The 20,055-nt window shown below is 56.7% G+C and overlaps 1 protein-coding gene across 4 annotated transcripts in view; it reads left to right on the top strand.

Annotated features, from left to right (window-relative positions):
* Nucleotides 1-20,055, top strand: part of RNF123 (ring finger protein 123) — a 159,734-nt gene that overhangs the window by 83,791 nt on the left and 55,888 nt on the right. For all 4 annotated transcript variants that reach the window (XR_012640259.1, XM_074958387.1, XM_074958386.1 and 1 more), the window contains exons 26-35: nucleotides 28-135; nucleotides 2,223-2,400; nucleotides 4,725-4,799; nucleotides 5,536-5,623; nucleotides 6,009-6,096; nucleotides 6,306-6,390; nucleotides 9,876-10,015; nucleotides 10,208-10,396; nucleotides 14,308-14,383; nucleotides 18,897-18,981. Coding sequence is in view for 3 of the 4 variants with exons in the window: in XM_074958387.1 (XP_074814488.1) it covers nucleotides 28-135; nucleotides 2,223-2,400; nucleotides 4,725-4,799; nucleotides 5,536-5,623; nucleotides 6,009-6,096; nucleotides 6,306-6,390; nucleotides 9,876-10,015; nucleotides 10,208-10,396; nucleotides 14,308-14,383; nucleotides 18,897-18,981 (1,112 nt within the window). In the remaining variant the exon portion in view is untranslated. The remainder of the gene's footprint in view (nucleotides 1-27; nucleotides 136-2,222; nucleotides 2,401-4,724; nucleotides 4,800-5,535; nucleotides 5,624-6,008; nucleotides 6,097-6,305; nucleotides 6,391-9,875; nucleotides 10,016-10,207; nucleotides 10,397-14,307; nucleotides 14,384-18,896; nucleotides 18,982-20,055) is intronic.

Raw genomic sequence — 20,055 nt, 5'->3', positions numbered from 1 at the left:
TCTTCACACCCGCTGTGCTTCTTTCAGAGGAGGGACATCTACGAGGAGCTGGTGAAAAGCCAGAAGGTTTTCTCAGAGAAACTCAACCACCTGAGTCGCCGGCTAGCCTGGATCAACGTCACCATCTACTCCAAGGTGAGAGAAGTGTGTGGTGGGAGGAGCCTGGGGGAGGGTGGGCAGCGGTTCAGCCTGACCCCTGTGAAATTCTGAGCTGTGGGGCTTGTCGTATTGATTTTGATGGACTACACGGGCCCAGAGAGTCCCACGGGTTAACGTGACCCTGCCACTGTTCCTGTTTAAAACTCTTAATGTTGGTTTTGGCCTGGGTGAGCAGACGCCTCGGCCTGCTAATACCATGGCAAATGCACCATTACAAATCAGGCAGCATTTCAGTAAAGATCTAGAAAAAGAAGGAAACCCAATTAAAGTACTGGAAATTATGAAGTTAAGTGGGGCTTCCATTGTAACACTATTTCTTCTCCTACCCCCATTCTCTCCCCCTTTGAGCTGTAGAGCCTTTGGCAGGAACCTCCACCCCCTCCCCCTGTCTGAGACTGAGGTAGAAGTAAAGATGGTACTAGCTGTTCTCTTTGAGGAAAAGAGAAGCCATGAGTTGGAATGGGCTGGAGCTGCCACTGCTGTTAAAGTTCAATCCCTTTTTCCTACAAAAGAGAGCGAGACAAGCACATGAAAAGGGGAAGAAACCACAAAGAGAAAATGCAGCTTCTGCCTCTGGGGCTGGCTCTGACTTGCTGAACCCGGGTTTCTCCAGCAATGAGGGTGCATGTGGTCTGATCAGCCACTTCTGCACCTGGCAACTTGTCCCAGCGCAGGTCTGTTCAGGGCATTGCTTTTAGCTGTGTTTTTGGTTACAGGCTTACAGCAGTGTTGCAGAGCATATGGTGCTTAGACAGAAGGAAAAAGAGGGCTAGGAAAACGTAAAGCAGGGGGGAGGGAGGGGAAGAGAGGTGTGTGATAGCAGGCATCAATATCTTCATCCCAGGGCGTGATTGGGGTTTAGCTGGAGCTGGTGGAGGCAGTGTCCTAAGGCCTTTGCTTGCTCTCGCAACAAATCAGCCAGAGACCCCTTCTGAGTGCAATCACCAGTGCTTTTTATTTTCAGTGTCAGCTCCCACCACCTTCTGTTTACAGTCTGCTCCAAACCAGCAACCTGGGGGACAGCTAGCTTCTCCAGCCAGCAGGGATGTACAGCCTTTGGCTCCTTCCTTTCCTTTCTCTTCCCCCCCTTCACTTCCTTCCTGCCAGCCTTATATAGTCCTCGGCTAATAAGGTCCACAGGTGGTTCTCTTCTAGTAATTAGGTATGGCATACTCAGCCAGACCCAATTAATACTTCTTAATTGGAGCTGGGTTAACAGGGGCCTGGCTCAGGACCTCCTGGCCAGCACCCTGTTACAGGCAGGGATGTGTTTTGGCTCCCTTTCTCTGGCCCAGGCTGGTCAGAACACTTTTCAGAGTTAGGACAGTAAAGGTCCAGTGGTAGCTCCTGGAGGCCCTAGAGATTGTGAGGGTGACGGCTCGCTGCTTTTGGTGCTCGCAGCCCATCTCCTAGCTAGCATTTGTTGTTCGGCAGCTTTTTTTTAATGGACAAAACAGCTCCTCGCCTCATTATTTTCTTTACCATTGGGCCTAATTCTCGACACCAGTTTTGGGTTACTAATTTATGGTCCCATTCCTCTTTTGTTTGCCAGGCATGATCCTAACCCAGTCCTTGAGTTATACCAGTAGGCCTTTTTGCTTGACCAAACCCAGTCCTTTTGTGTCCCCTTTGGACCTTTTCCCATTAACATTTATTATTATAGTTATTGTCTAGGCAGCTGTTGATCCACTGCGTCAAGGTGTATGCATAAAAGGCCTAGTCAGGTGCCTGCTGAATCCGCTTATGGCTGTCCAGACCAATCTGAGGGCGATCCAGCTTGCTAGAAGTTTCACAGATCCATCCAGGTGTTGTCTGAGTTAGAGTCCAAGATGACAGCACTCTGCTTTCTTCTTTCACGCTTAGCTTCCATCCTCTGTTCAAAGCCGCTTCAGGTTGAGCTGCCCCTGGCTATCCGCATGGCATGGTCCTGGGGCTCTCCACTGAGTTCTCAGCCTCTTATCCTTCGTGCCCACAGCAACGATCACTTGGTATGTTGCCTAGATCCTTTTCAGGCATGCCTGGGGTGGAAGCTGACTCTTTCGTGGCTGTGTTCTCCCCGGCAGGAGAAGATGCAGGACATATACTGGCTGCTGCGAGTGTGCATCCGCACCATTGAGCACGGGGACAGGACGGGCTCACTCTTCGCCTTCATGCCGGAGTTCTACCTCAGTGTGGCCATGAACAGCTACAGCGCGCTGAAGAACTACTTCAGCCCTGTCCATAGCATGGAGGAGCTCCCCGGTGAGGAGGGGGCTTGTGCTGTCGTCACTGCTGACTTATGCTGGGCTGAGCTTGGTGCTGGGCAGGACAAAGCTGCGCCCTGGCTGTGAGCTCCCAGGAGACATCGGGGCTGCTTCCCCTGCTGTGCGCTCATCTCTGCACTGAGTGCTGGCCATTTCCTCGGGGAGGGAGGGCAGCTTATTGAGTTAGACGGAGGTTTCAAAGGGGCCCTTTGGGATTTCCTGGGCGTGGTCACCTGCTAGCTCTCAGCCTGCGGCACATGGGGACCTGCAGGCAGCCAGGAGCCCAGGCAGTCTTTGGCCATTGTGTTGCCTTTATTGTATGCTGCCGCTGTCCCTGCTCCTGCAGTGTGGTGTGGAGTTCGACCTGTGGGTGTCTAGCTTGCCACAGTGGTGGCTGGGGGGGGCTGGAGACTTTGGCAGACGACTTTTGGCACAGTGGGTTAATGGCAGTCGCTGGGTTTGGAGCACAGAAGGGATGTCTGTCCTCTTCACTCCCTGCCAAGGGTGGGGGTGACAAGCACGAGCTGGGGTGTTTCTGTTAAAGCTATCAGCAGTGAAATGGCGAACAGCAAAGCTGTCGTCACTGGGTTTCAGAGCCAACACCTAAGGTGTGGAATAGGCAGTTCCTGCTCCCTTCCCAGCCACCAGGCCTTTGCTATCTAAGCCATCTTCTGCTCCAGTGGAGCTGAGAGTCTGTGGCAGATTCTGCATCTGGAGTCGCTATGTAGCTGGGGCCCTGCGTGATTTGTGACTCCTTCCTGCCCTGATCCCCTTCAGGTTTAGGTCCTTCCCCAGTTCTGCCCTCCCCTCTGCTTCTGTGGGGTTAGCCCCATGCCGGGCTGGCTGGCGGATTGGGGAGGTGCTAGCAGTCAAATTGTGGGAAGCAGATCTGAAGGCCCAATGCAAGCCAAGACCCAGGCAGTCACTGAGAGATGGGTCAGCTCCCTGATCAGGGTGTTCCGACCCTCTGTGTCCCTGCTCTGTGCAATCCTCTGCAGTGTCTGGCTTTCCTTGCTGGGCTACTCCTGGCTCTTTGCGTAGCCAATGGCAATGCTAGTCTCCCTGCTGAGTCCCTTGGGTCTGAGAGCCAGGCTGGCCATGCTCGCTCCAGTGCCCGACTTGCTCTGTGCTCCTGTGTCAGGGAGGAGGCCGTTTGGTGTGGTGTTCATAGAATCATAGAATATCAGGGTTGGAAGGGACCTCAGGAGGTCATCTAGTCCAACCCCCTGCTCAAAGCAGGACCAATCCCCAATTTTTGCCCCAGATCCCTAAATGGCCCCCTCAAGGATTGAACTCACAACCCTGGGTTTAGCAGGCCAATGCTCAAACCACTGAGCTATCCCTCCCCTTGTTCTGGTGGGTTTGAGTGAAAATCCGCTTGCTCTTTGAGGTGGGAAGGAGGGTGGGTGGGCAGGTGGGTGATACACTGCTTCTCTCCCAGTGAGAGGCATCATGGGGCCGGTGTGGGCATCCCCCCCAGGACATGAGGTGTGCCGACTTGGGGAGCGAGAAGGTCTGAGGCCTGGGCTCTGTCAGCGTGTGCAGCGCCAGACCCGGCTGGCCCGCAGCTACCAAAGTGCTAATCCAAAACGGCCCTGTGTGTGCAGGTGATTGAAGAGACTCACAGACCTGCTGGCTCCTCTTGTCCAGCCCTGCTTGGCGTGCCATGGAGCCAGAGCCCTGCTTCTGAAGGGTTCAAACCCTGAGGCAGAGAATAGCAGTGTCCAGTGTCCCCAGTGAGGGTCCACCCTGGCAATGTTTTCTTGCAGCATATGGCACGATGTTACATTGCTCCTAACATGGGCTGAGCACATGGGATGAGCCCGCTGCAGGAGCCATACCCTTTGTATTCCCAGCTTGAAGGGGCAGTTGGGCTTAGGTGTGCTATCCTGAGCATCCAGAGCCGCAGTCCTGTCCTTCCCTGCTGTGCTGGGGCTTCTCTATGTCCAGCACCCCTCGTCCCCATACACGCAGCTAAGACTTGGAGCTGTTGGTTATTTTCATGGCTGGCCTTTTGTGGGATTCTCCAGGCACCTGGCAGCTGCTACGTCTAGGGAGGCTGACTCAAAACACCCCCCTCAGAGCAATGATGTCAGGCTCTCTGCATCTCAGGCAGAGATGCCCTGTCAGTTACTGTTCCCATGGTTATCGTTGCACCACATGGGTGAGACCTAGTTATATTACATAGGAACAAACTCTGCCGCCCAGCTTCACAGCAGGAGTGGTTCCTGTGACCGCCTGAGGGTGTGGGACTGTGCCCAGGGCCCCTGTAACTGCTGATGGACTGACGCCTCTCCACCTGCTCAATCTCTTTCCTTGCAGGCTATGAAGAGACTCTGACGCGTCTTGCTGCCATCCTGGCCAAGCACTTTGCTGACTCCAGGATCGTTGGCACTGGTGAGGCTGCTCTCTTGGGGTAACTGGTGACTGTTCTGCCTGTTGGGGGTGAGGGCACAGGCAGTGACCAGCCCCCATCTTGCTGCCAGACCCCGCCTGTGGCAGCAAGGGGCTGCTGGAGAGCAGCAAAGGGACCAGGCAGTGTCAGGGCTGCTGGCTGTGTCAGGGCTGCTGGGCACCCTGTGGTGGCTTTCCTAGCAAATGCTAAGATAATTGCATTAGTGGGGGAAGAGGAAGGAGGGCAGAGTGTCCTAGCTACTGGCATGGGGTGGATTCTCCTGGGCATGCTCGTCTGTTGATGGCAAACCCATAGCAGCTGCCTGGAGGGCTCAGTGCCATCCCTGCAGTCTTGGCTGGGCGCAGACAGGCCGTTTCTCAGAGGCCATGCATTTTCCAGCTGCGTGGGGTAGGGGAATCCACGACCTCCCCGTTGTGCAGGTGATGGGCAGAGATGAGCAGGGACTAGGCAGTTACCCTGTGACTGGAGAAGGCCTGAGCAGGCTCCAAGCCTGGCCCCTGGCCTGGCAGGACCTGGGAGGCCACAGGGCGGAGTGAGCCGGCAGAAGGGGACCCGTTGCCTGTGTGTTAATAGGGCCCGAGCCAGCCCCTGGATTGTACCATTTAAAATGCCACTTGTCCCTCCTGCTGGGGACCAGTCCCTTCCCTGGCTCCCTGCATGGCTCAGCCACAGGCCTGGCCCTGCTGTGTCAGCCTAGCCCCTCTCGTCTGCCCCCAGACATCCGGGACTCACTGATGCAGGCGCTGGCCAGCTATGTCTGCTACCCACACTCGCTGCGGGCTGTGGAGAGGATCCCGGAGGAGCAGTAAGTCCTGAGCCGCACCCTGAACTGCCGTGGGGAGCTGGGGCAAAGGAGCTGGGAGTGGAAGAGTGGGTGTCAGGACAATGTGGGGGAGGGCTGCATGGCTGAGAGGTCCCTGGGCTGGAGCAGGCTGGGCCAAGGGCAGTAGCAGTGATTATGGCTGCTGGGGTAGATCAGCTGCAGACTAGCTCGGGAAGGGAAGAAATAGCTTAACTTTAACCCCTCCCCCAGGTGCTGGCCCCACCCCTCCCCTCCCCTGGGTGTGCCGCTGGTGCTGGCCCTGCAGACATTGGTGCCATTCTACTTCCCCTGCCCTCTAGGAGCCCCGAATGTGCCACCCTGCCCTCCTTATGTTCCTGGCTGTCAATCTGTCCCTTCTGTCTGGCAGGCGAATATCCATGATGAGGAACCTGCTGGCTCCCTACGAGCAGCGGCCTTGGGCGCAGACCAACTGGATCCTCGTTCGGCTGTGGCGGGTAAGGTCCCACTGCCTGTTGCTGCCAGCTGCCTGGGCCCATGCCTCTGGGGCCATCACTCAGCTGCAGGCGAGAGGTCTCAGCCCTCTCCCTGGCAGGGTGGGCAGCACCTGCAATGTCCCCTTCAGCCTGCCTGGCGCAGCTCAGCGCTCTGCCATGGAGGCTTAGGGAGCCGTGTCCTAACCCTGCCGTTGTCTCCCTTCCCGCAGGGCTGTGGGTTTGGATACAGGTACACGCGGCTCCCGCACCTGCTGAAAACCAAGCCCGAGGATGCCAATCTCCCCAGCCTGCAGAGTGAGTGGGGTGGGGGCAGGGTCTGGTGCTGGGGCGCTCATGGCACTGGGGGGAGCAGTGTCTGGCACTGGGGCGCTCACGACATTTTCAGGGGAGGCGGGGGTATGGCACTGGGGTGCTCGCAGCTGTGGAGTGGGAAGGGTGGGGTCTGGTGCGAGGCGCTCGCAGCATTGATGGAGGGAAGGGTGGGGACTGGTAGGATCTGGTGCTGGGGCACTCGCAGCATTGAGGGCGGTATGGGGGGGCGGGGTTTGGTGCTGGGGCGCTTGCGGCATTGAGGGTGGTATGGGTCGCGGGGTCTGGCACCGGGATCTAGCGGGGCCCTGTTGTTGGGGAACCAGGGATGTGTCCAGCAGGCCCAGCCGGTGGTGCTGGGAACAGCCCCAGCAGTGTGCAAACGCTGAGCCAGGGGCTCTTCAGCAGGTGATGGAGGAGGCGTGAGCAGAGGCTTCTTGGAGCGCCAGGGAGCATACAATGGCCGCAGCCTGAGGGGGGCCTGTTCCCTTCTCCATCCCCCACTGCCCTGGTGCCCTTGTACCATTGCTGTCGTGGCCTGCAGATCAGGCCCTGCCTGGGGCCTTGCTTGCGGACAGCAGTGGGTGCCAGAGCAGCTGGCCGCAGCCAGCTTTGCTGCAGCAGTGACTGGGGCCGTGTCCCCCTGGCTCCAGCCAGCCAGGTGTTGAAAGGGCCAGTCTTGGTCTGTTCACTGGGGCAATAGGTGGTCTGGGGAGCCAGCAAGTTCTGTGAGCAGGCCTTGCTGTTCCCAAGCACCCCATCTCCACACAAGCCCTGGGCAAACCAGCTGCACTAGTGGAAGTGGAGGCCACAGAACAGCAAACGAATCCAAATATCGCATGGCCACCCAGGCACCTGGCATGCCCATACTGGATGCTGGTTAATAGAGGAGTGATGGTGGTATCCTCCTTTCTGTGACCTCCCTTTTGTCTATCCCCTTTGTTCATCAGCCCCTGGAGCTCTGCTCCCTATGTGGAGCTGTGTGAGGGCCACTGGGCCTTGGGGGCAAGGGTACGAGTGTGTGTGTGTGTGCGTGCGTGCACAAGCCACAGGGTCTTGGGGTGTGTGTATGCACGTGCAGCTGGGCTCTGGGGGGGGAGTGTGTGCGCGTACAAGCTGCTGGGCCTCGCTCTCCTCCAGTGGAGAGCTCTGGTGATGCCAGCTCAGCGGCTGGTGCGCAGCTCTGGGTGTGGGCGTAGGGCCCTGCAGCCATAGGTGCTGCACTATGCACCCAGGCTGCACTGCGCTTTGCCCCTCTGTAATGCTGCTGTCTTGTCTCTCTCTCTCGGGGGCCCAGGAGAGCTGTCTGTTGCTAGCGTCCAGCGTAAGTTTGCTGTTTGCTTGGCCCTGTCTTGTGTGGTGGTGCAGTAGCTCTTCGTCCCCTGGTGCTTCCCCTCCTGGTGTGCCCCTGGCCTGCCCCCGACCCTCTCCAGTCCTGGTGGGAGCCCTGGCAGGGGAGTGGCTCCTCGGCCTGCATCTCGGCTCTGTGCCAGGGAGATGGGGCAGCTCATGGCAGTGCCCTGAGCCCCTGCTGCAGCTGTGCAGAGTGGGGCCACTCACCTAGGGCTGCCATTACCATGGTGGTGGCTTCCTGGCTCATTGAGCAGGGTGGCTGCCTCCTGCCTGAGAGGGGTGTGTGTGTGTGTGTGTGTGTGTGGCAGGGGGGAGGGAGTTGCTGCGACTGGGGGGGTGGACAGAGCTGGCAGATCCAGGGTATGAGCCGCGCCAGCCTCTGCCTTGGCCTGCGGGCTAGAGAGCGCCATGGTAACAGTCCAGTGTTCCATGCTGGCAGCTGTGTGGCATGCTTGCCGCACACCCAGGGGCAGCGGTGGTGTGGCTCTGCTCCTGGGTGCCCCTGCATCTGATTGGGAAAGCTCTGAGTGGGCAGAGGGATGGGCCTGGCTCCTGGCACTGCTGGTCTGTGCAGCCCCTGAACCAATAATGAAAGCTGCTCTAATTGCAAGGGAGCATGTTCCGCAGAGGTGCCCCTGGGCCCTGCCCCTGCCTGGGCGGGGCAGGGGGACAAGGGGCTGATTCCAATGCAGTGCCCATTGCGCGGGCTGTGTCTGAGGGGCGGTTTGAGGGAAGTGCTGCTCCCCTGCCCCGGAGAACCAGGTCCCACTGCCAGAGGCACCCCCCAAGCAGCTTGAGCCTCCTGCTGCGTTGGAAGTCCATGCAGGCTGTCCACAAAGGCACAGCCCCTGCTCCCTTCCGGCCTGGCGGCCCTGGGAACCAGGCCCACGTCCCTTAGACCCGGGCATTTTGGCCCTTGCTATAGGCAGGAGGGAGCGTTCAGAGGAGCAGTGCGCTGCCGGGCCAGGCACCCCTCCATCCCTCAGGAGGGCAGGGCAGAGTGCCCTGGTCTGCAGCATGCGGGTTCCCTGCTGCGACGGGGAGGGCAAGGGCCAGGAAGCTGCAGGCCCTGCTGCTCATTGTCTGGGCCAGTCCCAGGGCCGCTGTTGGCACCAGTCGGTTCCTCCTGGTAGCGGGGCTCTGGCTGTTGAGACCGGGGTGACTCCGCTCAGCAGGACACGTGGGGGCACTGGGCTGCAGCTGTAGGGAGCTGCTGCTGTCTGCTTTCCCCACTGGGGCTCTGCCCCACACACAGGAACATGGCAGCTCCTCTGCTGTGGCAGGCATGGCTCAGTGCTGGGACCTGCAGCTGTGGCAGTGACTAGGGGCTGCGGTGCAGTGTCTATCCTGGCCCAGTGTCCCATCCCCTCCCTTTCCCTCCCCTGCTGGGCAGTGCCCAGGCCCGAGCCCCGTCTGTGCCAGGGAGGGACACTGTTAAAGGCCCCTGGCTGGCTGAGCCGCATTGGGCCCCAGTGTGTTTGTGCCGGGGGTTGCCAACGCCAAGAGGGCTGAGCCGGGGAGCGATGGTGGGAGTGCTGAGAAATGGCCTGCCTGGGCTCCGGGAGCGCAGCCCTGGGGAAGGGCTCTGCTCCATCTCAGGGAGGAAGCACCTTCCTCACTGGCCTTCAGAGCGCAGCCGGGCAGGCCAGGGCCCACATGAGGGGGCGGGTGTGTAGGCACGGGGCAACGACTGTGATGCTGGCATCAGGAGAGATTACTAATGAACTGGTCTGGGGCTTTCTGAAGCTGAGCACTAGAGGCTTGGTTAGCTCAGGGCTGCTGTTCCCCTGGGAGGAAGGGAGGGAGGGAGAGCTACGACTGTGCACAGCTGTAGCCCAGCTTATGCAGGGCAGTGCTGGCAGCCCACGGGCAAGCTCTGTGCTCAGAATAGTGTGTGGACCTAGCCTTGCAGGGCACCTGCCATCTCTACTCACTGTCCAGCAGCCGGGCACAAGGGGCTCTCTGCTTCACGCTCAGTCTCCCTCCTGGCCTTAAAGTGCTGCATGGCACCAGGCCTGTGCCTTCCCCAGCTGCCCGCCTCCCTGAGCTGGGCATCCCAGGCTGCCCACTGCCCCAGTGCTGGGTCTGCCCTTGACTCTGCTGCCCTTTGGTCCTAGAGCCGTGCCCTTCCACCTTGCTGCAGCAGCATATGGCCGATCTGCTGCGCAGTGACTGTGACATGGCACCCAGCTTCCTCAACAGCGTTCTCAACCAGCTCAACTGGGCCTTCTCGGAGTTCGTTGGCATGATCCAGGAGGTGAGTGCTGGGGCTTGGCTGGACGGCACCTAGCGGGGACCCCAGCAGGCTATGCAGGGGTGGGCTCTGGGAGCCAGGCCAGGGCGGCCTGCTTGCAGAGTCAAGCAGCACAGCCCTGATGGGTGCATGAGTGGGTGGAGGCCTCTGTTCCTTGCAAGGCCCTGTACTGAGCTGTGCCCTGTGCCCGGGCAGATCCAGCAGGCGGCAGAGCGCCTGGAGAGGAACTTTGTGGACAGCCGCCAGCTGAAGGTGTGCGCGACCTGCTTTGACCTGTCAGTAAGCCTGCTCAGAGTGCTGGAAATGACTGTCACGCTGGCCCCCGAGATTTTCCTCGACTGGAGTCGCCCCTCCTCGGAGCTGCTGCTCAGGAGACTTGCCCAGGTACATCCCCATGCTGGGAGCCGGTGGAGCAGGTGAGAGCACCCCCTGCTGAGGGCAGGATGGCACGAATATAGAGCCCCCTTCCCGGATGCCTCTATTAAAACTACCAACCCAGGGGATCCAGCGTCAGTGTCTCAGGCTGACGCACCTGCGAGCAGCTATTGTGGGAGAAATCTGGCTGACTCTTGGTGCTGCCAAGCCCTCCTATGTGGTTAAGCTTTTCCAGCAGGCACCTCATCAGCCCCCACCCCACAGAAACCTGTCCCAGGCAGAACTCCCTGCAGCCCCATGAGGGGGAAGAGATGCATGCTCCAGACTGCACACTAAGGACCTCCCCATGCCAGTGGCTTTCACATGGCAGCTGCTCAGATCCTGTGGAGATGGCAGTTGTACAAAGCCCTGAGAGAGAGGAGATGCATTCATCTGTTTGTTGTGAACTCAAGGGAAGCAGGGGAGGGGAGAGCTGGCTTTACTTGGAACCTGAAATAAAGTTAGGGTGGGTATTCCAGACCTGGGCACCCACTCTTGCTGTGCCAATGCCCTTCAATCCTAATCAACAGCCCTCTGCTGTTGCAGTCTCTAGCTTCCACCCCTTCTCAGCTCTGCCAGTGCCGCTGGCGACTGACCTGCAGCCCCCTGCTGTTGCTATCCTGGGATTTCCCCCTCTCCAGCTCTGTTCTTGCTCCTTAATCCTGAGCCACTGCTATTCCCACCTTGGCACCTCTGTTGCCAACCACAGCACTGTGGCTAAAGCTAGTAAAGCTAAAATCAGTTTAGCAACTACCTATCTGCAGTGCATGTCCGCACGCAGCCTTGAACTGACATAATGCTTGATTTTACGAGTCCCCTTTGGTGTGAAGAGCAGCTGCACTAGCAGCTTATTGAAATGAGGAGTAAGAGGTGATTGACCCCAGGTCGAGTCCCTCCATAGGGAGAATGTGGCTGTGAGCAGAGGCCTCTGACATCCAGTAGCCAAAGACAGAGCACGAGCCAGGACAGGGAGCTGAATTTGGCAAAGGTCAAATGAAGCATGACCCCAGCTGTCCAAGTGAGGCCCTCGCCCCTCAGAGCAATGTGCCTGGGCCGGAGGGATTCTCTGTCCTGGGAATCTGTAAATCGAGACTGGACGTCTCTTTCCGAGAGCTCTGCTCTGGCCAGCCACCAGTCATTGGCTGGAATTGCGAGGTGATGTTCCCTCGCCTGTGCTAGGTCCTAAGGCTCCCTTCTGTGTCTCCACTCGGAGAGGTTGGTTTGGACCTTGTCGTCTGGCCAGGGCTCCAGGCAGGGGACACTGTGCCAGGAGTGACTTGGCACAAGCTTCCTGGAGCCCACCTTGGCCAGCTGAGCTAGCAGCACAGCTATGAGCCCAGCCACCCACCAGAGCGCAGTGGCATGCCCCTTGCTTCCTGCATGCTCAGGGCTGTAATGGGGGGCTACAGAAGGAGTGCAGTACAGGAGAGGGGAGCACCACCAGCAGCTTTCCCTAGGCTGCTGTGGTGCCATGCCTGTGTCCCAGGATAGACCACAACAAGGGGGTGTGCTGGCAGGGTCAGATGATGTGTAGCCAGGGTGGGGCCTCGCTGCCTTGAGAGAGGACACGGCCAGTGAAGGGGGTTATACAGATGCAGGTAGGGCAGAGTGAGGGCTGGGGTGTGCGGGGAAGGGGGAGAGCGAGAGTGGGCCAGTCTGCTCTCATGGCTCGCCCTGCTGCGGACAGGGAGCACTGGGTGCCCATGTGGTGCTGGTACCAGATGTGCCCTGCGCCATGGGGGTCCTGCTGGAGCTGGTCCTACTTGACTGCACCAGGGATTTGCTTTCAGCTGAAAGAAGAGTAGCCATGATGGCGGCAGAGCAAGCGTGCCAAGTGAGCTGAGGTGGGCTGTGTGCTGGAAAGGGCACGCCCAGAGCCTCAGCTGTCCCAGTAGGGGGTTCACCCTGGAGCTTAACAACATTCAGTTTCACTGCCAGGCAGGGCAGAAGCCTGCTGCTCGTCTGGGTGGAGCCTCGTTGTACACTAACTCCTCACTTAACATTGTAGTTATGTTCCTGAAAAATAATACTTTAAGTGAATCCAATTTCCCCTTAAGAATTAATGTAAATAGGCAGGGTTAGGTTCCAGGGAAATTTTTTTCACCAGACAAAAGACTATATATTTTTTTATATATATAATATATATATACACACACACTATTAAGTTTTAAAAAATTTAATACTGTACACAGCAATGATGATTGTGAAACTTGGTTGAGGTGGTGAAGTCAGAGGGTGGAAGAGGTTGGGATATTTCCCAAGAAATGGCTTACTGATAAATGATGAACTAGCATTTGGCTGAGCCCTCAAGGGTTAACACATTGTTAATGTAGCCTCACACTCTACAAGGCAGCACGAATGGAGGGAGGGGAGACAGCATGGCAGACAGACACACACACCCTGTGTGAGCGAGAGAGAGAGAGAGATGCACATTGCCCCTTTAAGTACACTGACCCCACTCTAAGTACGCTGCCTTTTTAAGTAGATCAGCAAGTTGAAAAAGCTGCTGCTGCCAGCAAGTTCCCTCCGTTCTGAGCCCTATCCTGTCCTCTCCTGCTCTGTGGAGATGGCCTGATGGGGTAAAGGAGCGGGGGACACCCTGACATTAGCACCCCTCTTCTCCCTGCCCCACCCAGCAAACAGGAGGCTCCAGGGAGCAGCTCCAAGGCAGAGGGCAGGAGCAGCTCCAAGGCAGAGGGGGAAGGGACAGCTGAACTGCCTGGCAATTGATAGCCTGCAGGGCGGCTACCCCCGCACAGGGAACTTAGAGGAGCTGATGCGGGGGCTGCCGGTCCACCCTGGTTCCAAGCTCCCACCAGCTAGCTCCAATGGGCTGCTCTTTCTGCAAGCAGTGGACAAAGCAGGCAGCTGCCAAACAATGTTATAAGGGAGCATTGCCCAACTTTAAACGAGCTTGTTCCCTAATTGATCAGCAACAAAACAATGTTGACTGGGATGACTTTAAGTGAGGAGTTACTGTATGTGATTGCCCAGCAGCCTCCTGGGCCTGAGCTGTTTCCTTGCTGTGTTTGGAGACCAGCAGTCCTAGTCCTCCTAGGTCCTAGGCTCAGCAGAGAGCTCCTTGGGCCATTGGCAGCTGTTAGCCAGCAAGTGCCTGCACCCAGCCCTGCTCATAGCTGGCTCTTGGTTGGCCCACTCTGATCAATTCTGCCATTGGCCGTGATGTGGCCTGTGACTGTAGTTTCTCCTTGGTGAGAGCTTCCTCCAGACTGATGGCAGCCTGGAATGCAGCCGGTGTGACTGCCCACATGTTCAGCCTCTTATCGCTGCAGGTTATGGCCCATTGCCCACCAGGGGCTACCAGCACTGCTGATGTGTGTGTAGCCTGCTGGGAGTCAGCATGCTCCCACGGAGGGAGTGTTGCAGTGCTGCTGCCATCTCATGCAGTGCAGCTGTGCTGTCTACTCCTAATGGAATGCTGAATGCTGGGAGCTGCAGTTCATAGAATCATAGAATATCAGGGTTGGAAGGGACCTCAGGAGGTCATCTAGTCCAACCCCCTGCTCAAAGGAGGACCAATCCCCAATTAAATCAGTTCCCCCAGGCATTGCCCTGGTAGGGATGGGAGGGCTGCAGTCTGCTCTGTTATCGTGCTCTGTGGTGTGGATCCTTAGCAATCCATGGGACGTGCTCAGCCAGATGCCTCTTGTCCAGCTGGTGGGAGGTTCAGGAGCAGCTAGCAGAAGAGGGGCGATCTCCTGGGAAGGCCCTGCATGGGGCGGGTGTGCTCTTTGAGGGCAATGCACCCACTTGGGGCTGGGGCTGACGGCTGGAAAGGGGCTGTTCCATCCTGCTCAGGCAGGCGCCGGGTCCGGGAGATAGGAACAGTCTCTCCTGACATCTCTCCTGTCCCCGCACAGCTGTTGAACCAGGTGCTGAATCGCGTGACAGCCGAGCGGAACCTGTTCGACAGAGTGGTGAACCTCCGGCTGCCAGGTAAGTCACCTTTAGAATCATAGAATATCAGGGTTGGAAGGGACCTCAGGAGGTCATCTAGTCCAACCCCCTGCTCAAAGCAGGACCAATCCCCAACTAAACCATCCCAGCCAGGGCTTTGTCAAGCCTGACCTTAAAAACCTCAAAGGAAGGAGATTCCACCACCTCCCTAGGTAACGCATTCCAGTGCTTCACCACCCTCCAAGTGAAAAAGTTTTTCCTAATATCCAACCTAAATCTCCCCCACTGCAACTTGAGACAACTACTCCTTGTTCCGTCATTTGCTACTACTGAGAACAGTCTAGATCCATCCTCTTTGGAACCCCCTTTCAGGTAGTTGAAAGCAGCTATCAAATCCCCCCTCATTCTTCTCTTCTGCAGACTAAATAATCCCAGTTCCCTCAGCCTCTCCTCATAAGTCATGTGCTCCAGTCCCCTAATCATTTTTGTTGCCCTCTGCTGGACGTTTTCCAATTTTTCCACATCCTTCATGTAGTGTGGGGCCCAAAACCGGACACAGTACTCCAGATGAGGCCTCACCAATGTCGAATAGAGGGGAACTATCACGTCCCTTGATCTGCTGGCAATACCCCTACTTATACAGCCCAAAATGCCGTTAGCCTTCTTGGCAACAAGGGCACACTTCTGACTCATATCCAGCTTCTCATCCACTGTAACCCCTAGGTCCTGTTCTGCAGAACTGCTGCCGAGCCATTTGGTCCCTAGTCTGTAGCAGTGCATGGGATTCTTCCTTCCTAAGTGCAGGACTCTGCACTTGTCCTTGTTGAACCTCGTCAGATTTCTTGTGGCCCAAACCGCTAATTTATCTAGGTCCCTCTGTATCCTATCCTTACCCTCCAGCGTATCTACCACTCCTCCCAGTTTAGTATCATCCGCAAATTTGCTGAGAGTGCAATCCACACCATCCTCCAGATCATTTATGAAGATATTGAACAAAACCGGCCCCAGGACCGACCCCTGGGGCACTCCACTTGACACCGGCTGCCAACTAGACATGGAGCCATTGATCACTACCCGTTGAGCCCGACAATCTAGCCAACTTTCTACCCACCTTATAGTGCATTCATCCAGCCCATACTTCTTTAACTTGCTGACAAGAATACTGTGGGAGACCGTGTCAAAACCTTTGCTAAAGTCAAGAAACAATACATCCACTGCTTTCCCTTCATCCACAGAATCAGTAATCTCATCATAGAAGGTGATTAGATTAGTCAGGCATGACCTTCCCTTGGTGAATCCATGCTGACTGTTCCTGATCACTTTCCTCTCGTGTAAGTGCTTCAGGATTGATTCCTTGAGGACCTGCTCCATGATTTTTCCGGGGACTGAGGTGAGGCTGACTGGCCTGTAGTTCCCAGGATCCTCCTTCTTCCCTTTTTTAAAGATTGGCACTACATTAGCCTTTTTCCAGTCATCCGGGACTTCCCCCGTTCACCACGAGTTTTCAAAGATAATGGCCAAGGGCTCTGCAATCACATCCGCCAATTCCTTTAGCACTCTCGGATGCAACTCGTCCGGCCCCGTGGACTTGTGCACGTCCAGCTTTTCTAAATAGTCCCTAACCACCTCTTTCTCCACAGAGGGCTGGCCATCTACTCCCCACATTGCGATGCCCAGCGCAGCAGTCTGGGAGCTGTCCTTGTTAGTGAAGACAGAGGCAAAAAAAGCATAGAGCACATTAGCTTTTTCCACATCCTCTGTCACTAGGTTGCCTCCCTCATTCAGTAAGGGGCCCACACTTTCCTTGGCTTTCTTCTTGTTGCCAACATACCTGAAGAAACCCTTCTTGTTACTCTTAACATCTCTTGCTAGCTGCAACTCCAGGTGTGATTTGGCCCTCCTGATTTCACTCCTGCATGCCCGAGCAATATTTTTATACTTTTCCCTGGTCATTTGTCCAATCTTCCACTTCTTGTAAGCTTCTTTTTTGTGTTTAAGATCAGCAAGGATTTCACTGTTAAGGCAAGCTGGTTGCCTGCCATATTTACTATTCTTTCTACGCATTGGGATGGTTTGTTCCTGTAACCTCAATAAGGATTCTTTAAAATACAGCCAGGTCTCCTGGACTCCTTTCCCCCTCATGTTATTCTCCCAGGGGATCCTGCCCATCTGTTCCCTGAGGGAGTCAAAGTCTGCTTTTCTGAAGTCCAGGGTCCGTATTCTGCTGCTCTCCTTTCTTCCTTGTGTCAGGATCCTGAACTCGACCATTTCATGGTCACTGCTTCCCAGGTTCCCATCCATTTTTGCTTCCCCTACTAATTCTTCCCAGTTTGTGAGCAGCAGGTCAAGAAGCGCTCTGCCCCTAGTTGGTTCCTCCAGCAGTTGCACCAGGAAATTGTCCCCTACCCTTTCCAAAAACTTCCTGGATTGTCTGTGCACCACTGTATTGCTCTCCCAGCAGATATCAGGGTGATTGAAGTCTCCCATGAGAACCAGGGCCTGCGATCTAGTAACTTGCGTTAGTTGCCAGAAGAAAGCCTCGTCCACCTCATCCCCCTGATCTGATGGTCTATAGCAGACTCCCACCACAACATCACCCTTGTTGCTCACACTTCTAAACTTAAACCAGAGACAGGTTTTTTTGCAGTTTCATACCGGAGCTCTGAGCAGTCATACTGCTCTCTTACATACAATGCAACTCCCCTACCTTTTCTGCCCTGCCTGTCCTTCCTGAACAGTTTATATCCATCCATGACAGTACTCCAGTCATGTGAATTATCCAACCAAGTCTCCGTTATTCCAATCACATCATAATTCCTTGACTGTGCCAGGACTTCCAGTTCTCCCTGCTTGTTTCCCAGGCTTCTTGCATTTGTGTATAGGCACTTGAGATAACTCCCTGATCATCCCGCTTTCTCAGTGTGAGGCAGGAGCCCTCCCCTCTTGCGCTCTCCTGCTCTTGCTTCCTCCCGGTATCCCACTTACCTCAGGGCTTTGGTCTCCTTCCCCCGGTGAATCTAGTTTAAAGCCCTCCTCACTAGGTTAGCCAGCCTGCTTGCCAAGATGCTCTTCCCTCTCTTCGTTAGGTGGAGCCCATCTCTGCCTAGCACTCCTCCTTCTTGGAACACTATCCAATGGTCAAAGAATCCAAAGCCTTCTCTCGGACACCATCTGCATAGCCATTCATTGACTTGCATGATTCAACCATCTCTACCCGGGCCTTTTCCTTCCATAGGGAGGATGGACAAGAACACCACTTGTGCCTCAAACTTCTTTATCCGTCTTCCTAGAGTCTGGCTGCCTCCTTGCCCATCAGGAACTCACTGGTGGCTGCATAGAGGGCCCAGGGGATTCAGGTGCTCCCCCTCGCCAGCGGAGCAATGTGGCTATGTGTGTGCTTTGCAGAGATAGGCCCGGTCTGTGATCTTCTGGGGCTGTCACTGGGTGCTGGGCCATGTGGCCGGGAACTTCAGGGCCGGGAATCCTGTGGGCTGGGGATATAGCAGGGGGCATTCTTTTTCTGAGTCCAACAGAAGGGTGACCTGCCACCCCAACAACCGGCGGTGCTAAAATGCTTGCAGGGCAGGCTCTAAGAGATGTAAACAGGGGTCCTGACCATTGTGCTCACTCCCGGTTCCCTGGCTCTTTCCATGAGGCTCCCTGTCCTGCCGCAAGTCTCTCCGCTTCCCTCACTTCCCCTCAGGTCCTGGCCTCTGGGGTCTTTAGGCACCAAACTCTGAGCAGCTGTTAAACTGCTGCCATGTTCCACGCCTGCTCTGGGCGAGGAGTTGCCCTTAAGTGGGCACTCTAGGGAACTGGAAAGGGGGCTGGGATCTCGGATGGGAGGTGCCTGTAGAATGGAGGCTGATCTCCCTGCATGCCCTTCCCTGGCACAGGCAGAAGTCCTTGTCTAGTTACGCATTGCTGAGTATGTCCTTGGGCTGTGTGGCCAGGTTTGGGGAAGGACAGTGCTGTGCTAGCAGCCACCTGCTGTCCCTGCACCACAGGCCATCTCCCTGCTTGCATTGCCAGGGGATGGCTGAAGCATAGCCAGCAGATTAACAATCATGCTGCTAGCAGAGCCCTTGGGCCACGTGGCGCTGCTAAGTCAGCCTGTCTCTCTTCGGAGAATGATTATCTCATCAATGTCTCCTCTTCCCTTGAGGCACAGCTCAGCTACACTCCCCGTGGGAAGGCTGCTAGGGGGAGCTCCAGTCAGCCCCCCTGTAGCACACCAGGGCAGGGCATCAGCCCCAGGGTGGCAGGGAGCCCCTCTTTCCTGAAGCTTTGGAGAAGTCAAGTCAGTGCTGGCCATGGGGAGATGCCTGCGACCAAGGCCATGTGAAAGGTGCTTATGTGGTTTGGGGGAGGAGGAGGTCGTGCCTCTGGCCCAGGGCTCCCCCAGCGCGGCCATGGGTGTAGCTGAGGTGGGCCGCTGCAAAGAGAAGTACAGCTGCCAGGCTGAGGGTAAAGAGCCGGGCAGGTGCGGGGGTGGGGTATGGCCTGGCCTTCCCAGCCATGGTCATTGCTCTGGCTCTGCTCTGTCCCCCAGGGCTAGAGAGCGTGGATCATTATCCAATCCTTGTGGCTGTGACAGGGATTCTGGTCCGACTCCTCATGGACACTGACTTCCAAGGGTGAGTGACTCCTCCTGCGAGAGGCAGTGTCGCCGAGAGGCTGTGCTGTGGTGTAGCTGGGGATGGACTCAGCCCTTCAGAGCTTGGGGATGGGAATCCCCGCCAGGTGTGTGCTGGTCACTAGGGTCCACGTATCTGCCCCACAAAGTGGGTTGGACACCAAGTTCACTTAACTTCCTATGTACTGGCGCAACTGCTGCTCTGCCCTGCCTCGGCTCAGCTGGGGCCACTTCCATTTCCTAGGCCTGTCTAGCCGTGGAGGGGGCAGGCGTGCTCCCTTGAGCACAGAACTAGCTCTGCTGTCCTCCTGCCGCAGCGCCCCCACTGCTCTGTATGCCCCACTCCCTTTCATATTGGCCTGCGTCCCATGGCAGCTGTGAGCGGACACCTGCCCAGCCTGCTGGTGCCTCACCTCCACCGTGCTGCTGTCTGGGGTGTTGCCTTTCTTCTTACTGGTGGCAGTTTAGCCCTCAGGCAGGGCTGCACCCACATGTGCACACCTCTAGTGCCAGCTGTGTAAGATACTTATGTGGCCCTCATCTCCATAGTGTCTGGGGGCCACTCCAGCTCCCCTCTGGGGCAGGGCAGGGCTCCTATCCCCACTCTACAGCTGGCAGCTGATGGCCAGACAGACTTGGTGAAACCAGGGAGCCAGTTGCAGAGTAGGGAATGGAACTCTGGTCTCCTGCATCCCAGGTTAGTCCCCTACCCACTGCACTACCTGCCCTTCTAAGCTGGCTGCTCTTAGGGTGTCCTGGCAGGAGACTCAGCCCTGTGTGCTGCTGAGAAGGAGCCTAGGTGAGTCAGGAGAACAGCGCTGCCTTCCAGGATCCCAAAGCCTTGATGTGCTGTTACTATAGGAAATGGCAGGGTGGGGCCATGCGACTCTCAACTTTTCTATATGCAACCTTCTGCCTCCCTCAGTTGGCTCTGGGGTGACGGCTGCTTAGTGCCAGCGTGGTGAGGTGCCCTTCTAGGCTCCGGGTGTGCTGCCAGGCCCGGGGACTCGCCCACCATGTGCCTTGCATACGTTCAGCTCCCACACTGGTCGCAGGAATGGGGGACAGGTTCAAA

This window comes from Natator depressus, chromosome 7 (assembly GCF_965152275.1).
Source record: "Natator depressus isolate rNatDep1 chromosome 7, rNatDep2.hap1, whole genome shotgun sequence".
NCBI lineage: Eukaryota > Metazoa > Chordata > Testudines > Cheloniidae > Natator > Natator depressus.
Note: the sequence above shows the minus strand (reverse complement) of the source record. Positions and strands in the feature narration are given on the sequence as shown.